Here is a 5,088-nt window from a genome sequence, read left to right on the forward strand (position 1 = left end):
GTTTCACATGAATTTTGTTTTAAAATGACAGAAAAAGAAAAAAATCTGCATCCTCATTTTCTTTTCATTATAGGAAATTTGGATTACGTTATTTTAACACACCATTTAGATACAGAATAAAAAAACCAAAGCATATCTCACAAGGAGTTTCAAGTATAGTTTCATAAATTGAACTATTGCTCCCCCTTGTGGTCGTTATGGCTCTTTTACATGGCCATTGTTTTTTTTTATAACCATTACCAACAGCCTACTTCTATGATACTATTGTGCAGCTAATTTTAACTTTAAATTACAAAAAAACTAAACAAAAGAAGCGTGATATACTTAATGAAGCTGTCAATATGTGTGTTTGATTATTTTGCCTGCATTATACTTAATATGTAATTAAAAGTTACAAATGTACAGATTTTCTTCACACGAGATCCCCTCAAAAGTGGCATTGCTATCACACCCACACTTCGGTTGTCCATGTTCGCTTTATTTGAACACATTTAACATTTCCAATTTTTTTTCCTGAAATCTCAAATTTAAAAATAAAGTGAATCCATCGAAGCCATCGTTGTAAAATCTAATGCAAATATTATAGCCTTTCTGCATCTTCAGTCAGAGTTCCAATTTAATTGTTTACGTTTGATATACGGACATGAATGCAGCAAAAAGATCACTTCCTATCACAATGTAGCATTCGAGATCTACTCCTGCTCACCAGTGGAAACAGACTCAGGCTTTAACAAAGTCATTTGTTATTATAAAAGGGAAGAGGCTTGTAGCTGTTATACTACAGATTGGCTATTTTTGTCGTCGTAGCGCTGGTACTGGTCCCCGAGCAGGGGCTGGTGCCCATCCATCTTGTAAGACCTGGCACGCAAGGCGCATGTGGTGGCGGCGAAAATGACAGCGACGACCACAAGGGCGGTGACTATAGCCATGGTGATGATTTCAGTCAGGGTGTAAGATTGGCCTAAAAAGGTAAAGCAGATGATTATTCACTGAGTTATCTTCTAAAAGGCAGGATGATAAAATTACTCATAAAAACGATGCTGTTCAAAAAATGATAAGACAAAATACCTGGCCACTGGGCTTCATAAGAGTAACCAAGATTATCAGGGGCAGTAACAAACATCTCAGCGTTAGTCACTGGAGGCCAGAAAGGAACCATGTTGTAGCCCCTGTTGTGACCGATGGGAGCCATTTCTCCAGGAAACAAAGACACCTCTGTAAAGAAATACTTCGAGTTAGCCAAAATGCTAATCAAGCTAACAATAAAGCTGTGAAACTAAACAACCGACAATTCTGTCTAGAAATACTTGAAGTTAGCCAAGGAGCTAATCAGGCTAACAATAAAGCTGTCTGACATGCAGGTAATATAAAGGAAACAACAGACAATTATGTCAAGAAGAAAAGCTTGAAGTTAGCCAAGGAGCTATCCATGTTAACAATATAGCTGTATACATGCACTTTAAAGGAAACAAGAGATGATTCTGTAAAGGAATGTTTGGAGTTAGCCAAGGAGCTAACCATGCTAACTATGAAGCTTGTGAAACATGGAGGTATTAAAAAGGAAACAACAGACAATTTAGTCAAGAAATACTGGAGGTTAACCAAAGTGCTAATCATGCTAACAATAACAGTAACATATTGGTATTTAAAAGGAAACAGAAAAGCTTGAAGTTAGCCAAGGAGCTTTCCATGCTAACAATATAGATGTATACGTGCAGGTACTATAACGGAATCAAGAGATGATTCTGTCAAGGAATTTTTGGAGTTAGCCAAAGAGCTAGCCATGCTAACTATGAAGCTGTGAAACATGGAGGTATTATAAAGGAAACTAAAAGAGCATGTTTTGCTTAAAACACCTGGAGCGTGTCTCCTTAACCATTCATCAAATATGGCATCAGTAAAGGCGTGAAGAAGGACGAATATGGGGTCGTTGGGCGAGAGGTGAGTCGTTCCTCCTGTGCCATTCAGGAACAGATGGGCCAGATTGTGGAGGGTCCTCACCAAGGGGTCGTATTTGCCCTGGGGGGTGCTGTAACCTGCCAATAACAACATGTAAATGCTTCAGGAAGTGCTATTGGTAGAATAACTGACAGAAAGAAATATGCTACTTTCAGTCACCTTCAATTGCGTTTCTGAAGCTTTCAGAGGAGGTGGAGTAGTAGGGCGGTGTGTCAAAAGTTGTAACCTGCAGACAGTCCGCCACATCCTGGGGCTCTGGGAGACGCTGCACCATCGGCCTGTCCACATTTCCTGCTGGGTTCCTTCTGATGGGACTGGTTTCAGTGCCTGGAAAAGCAACCATGTCATAAAGCAAACGTCTGCTCTGAAAGAACAAAGAGCATCACTGTAACATCATTAGAGCATCTCCTGTGTTAATAAACAATAGTCTTACTGTTGCAGATGGTTCCCAGTGTGTCGTAGTCGTCTACGCTTTCACACACAACCCTCCACTGTGAGAAGATGGAGTTGGCGCTCAGGGAGTTTATGTCAAAGCTGCTCCTGGCTCCCATCAGGTCATCTGTGCAGATGTCACATGTGCTTCCCCCGATGGCAAAGTTCCAGTAGGGCAGGGCGAAGGAAGGGTTTTGCAGCATGGACTGGTTGTTTGAAATACATAAAGGAAAGGATGGCTGAGTTAAGAAGCAGAGAAACCAGAACTTTTTTTTAACGTTCTACAGCAAAAACTGCCCACTATTTATCAAGCTTTAAAAGTCATTACAAATCCCATTCAGACTTCAGTACCATTAGCACTAATTGATCCTTACTGCTGGTCATTAAACCAGCTATTAACACACATTAAAATAATGTGTTGCTAAGCCTAAGCAGGATTTTTCCTCTCCAGTTTCTGAGTTATACAAAAGAAAAAGGAGCTCTCTGTCAGTGTGCGTAATAGTCCGTTTCTGTGCGTAATAGTGAACAAATGCCTCCATGGATATGATAATTATAAACACTATATAGTAGGGCTGTTAATTCTTAAAACATCAATTTGGCTGCTGCAGTTTAACTCATCTCATCTCATCAGTGCTGCTAATTTATTTATGTCAAGTGGATCGAATCGAATCTGAGCCCATAAAATCTCTCATTTTGCGCGCTGCTCGCTTGTTTAAGTGTGAAATCGCCTGGTCAATTACGATTTCCACGCCAATACAGTTGTGGGGAAACACATTAGGAAAAACAAACAAGCCGAGAGGCCAACAGCTTGGTAAAAAAACAAATCAAGAGATGCTGTTTAATTAAATCGTAATCTATGTTTTTACCTGCATGTCTCGCTCCAGCTGCAACAGGTGGAATCTGTGCCAGGTGAGAAAAGCAGGCCCCTCGTGCGAGAAGTCCACTCCCCCGAAGCTGGGCTGTCCCGCGCCCAGGAACGTCTTACTCACAGAGAAGTAGTGGGACCACACGAAGTAATTATAGATGGTGATGTTCTCGAACATCGTGGTGCCATCCGGCCCGAAGATCTCCGGAGTGCGCCGCGTGGCGATCACAATCTCTGGGTGCACCGTGCGCTTGGCCTGGTCCAGCGCGTTCACGAACGCACGCTTCTCCTCCGGGCTGAGGAGCATCACGTTTCTTCTGACTGCGGGGATTATAGCAGAGGGAAGGTGGATTAACTGAATTAGTCATGCGTTAAGTGGGGATCAGTTTTAATGAGAATGTGAACAGAAGTACAGAAAATATGCGTAATTGGCAGGTTTGATCAATTATTTTTACTGTCAAAAGCCTTTTTGTCATTTTCATGGCTCTAAATTAATCAAAAGACGTAACCTTTTTTCGTAGGATGATTTGAATTTATGTTTGATAGAAAGTAATATAACTTTGTACCATAATAGAAGGTTAAACGACATGTTAAATGTGCCAAAATTGGAGCACAAAGGGGCCATTCAGTACGGTGGCCCTGAAGTGCAAATCACAACGGCAAAACAGAAAACACAACGTTTCTGATCTGCTGTTGTGTTTTCTGATTTGCCGTTGTGTTTTCTGATCTGCTGTTGTGTTTTCTGATTTGCCGTTGTGATTTGCACTTCAGGGCCACCGTACTTCAGTGCCACTAAGCAAACGCACCCCATCCCCAGCAATTCCATTTGCAGTCTATCGCCTCAAAATGAGTTTGCGTTAACATACAACATTATTATACAATATTTCCCCAGATTATACCCCAGACCCCAGGACGCGCACTTACCAACAGAAACCTTCTGGTCACAGTTGAACCCCGTCCATCCGTGTTTGCAGCGGCCGCAGCTAAACCCGCCGAAGTTGTTGTTGCACTGACAGGTCCGGTTGAAGAAGCGGATGGGCCATAGCTCCCGATCGTCCTGTCCGTCGTGCGGGTACTGAGGGCCGTGCGGGCTTGCGTCCACGGAGATTAAAACGCACTGTCCGCGCCCCACGCTGGCGCCGCACGGGTCGTTGTCGAGTCCATTGGGCGAGGGGCAGCACGTTCCGCTCCTGAGTCCTTCGGGTGTCACACACACTCGGGGAAACTGGGCGCTCACCACCGCCGCGCCCACAAGCACCAAAAAGCAGCACCGGATCATTATCCAAACTTTTACGCACGGCCGCGGCTGATTTAGAGTCAGTTATACCGACCTATTACACACCTTAACTTACACTTTATCTAAGAGTATGACTTCAAAACATCTAGAAGAACTTTCTCCGTCTTCTAAGTGTACTAAGAAACTTCCCCTCCAGTGCACCCAGACCCCTGCTTCTATTTCCCCCCGAACCAGTGAAGCGTCGTTCTTAAATACCGGATTAGCGCATGACCAGGCTACCCGGATTTTCTCCCGCGTGATGCCACCACATAACATCATATTTCCTACTGGGGATGGAGGGAGACAAAGTAGTATGATCCGTCATGCACAGGCCTATTCTTTGAAAAACTCACAGGACTTCTGTAGTCCAACACTGAATTAAAGGAAGTCTGATTACTTGGAAAATTGCTTCAAATTGTGATGAATGACCAGGCCTTTCCATACACTTTAAAGCCTGTGGACTGTAATATCTTAGCACGCCTTTATGGACACTGGATGAAAATTAATGTGTATGAAGTTGCAGGCTTTATCAAACGTAGTCCCTGGCACATAAATA

At 43.0% G+C, this 5,088-nt stretch overlaps 1 protein-coding gene across 1 annotated transcript; it reads right to left on the bottom strand.

Annotated features, from left to right (window-relative positions):
• Positions 1-773: 773 nt before the first annotated feature.
• On the bottom strand, positions 774-4,535 carry LOC138600795 (5,6-dihydroxyindole-2-carboxylic acid oxidase-like). The gene is made up of 7 exons (XM_069672300.1): positions 4,181-4,535; positions 3,258-3,577; positions 2,393-2,597; positions 2,119-2,286; positions 1,857-2,036; positions 1,069-1,215; positions 774-961 (listed from the first exon to the last, which is right to left on the bottom strand). The coding sequence occupies exons 1-7, from the start codon at positions 4,533-4,535 to the stop codon at positions 774-776; spliced, it is 1,563 nt and encodes a 520-aa protein (XP_069528401.1).
• Between the last annotated feature and the right edge of the window lie 553 nt (positions 4,536-5,088).

The sequence above is a fragment of the Semicossyphus pulcher genome, unplaced genomic scaffold (assembly GCF_022749685.1).
Source record: "Semicossyphus pulcher isolate SPU_LCO1_2020_fin unplaced genomic scaffold, fSemPul1.0.p SCAF_21, whole genome shotgun sequence".
Lineage (NCBI taxonomy): Eukaryota > Metazoa > Chordata > Actinopteri > Labriformes > Labridae > Semicossyphus > Semicossyphus pulcher.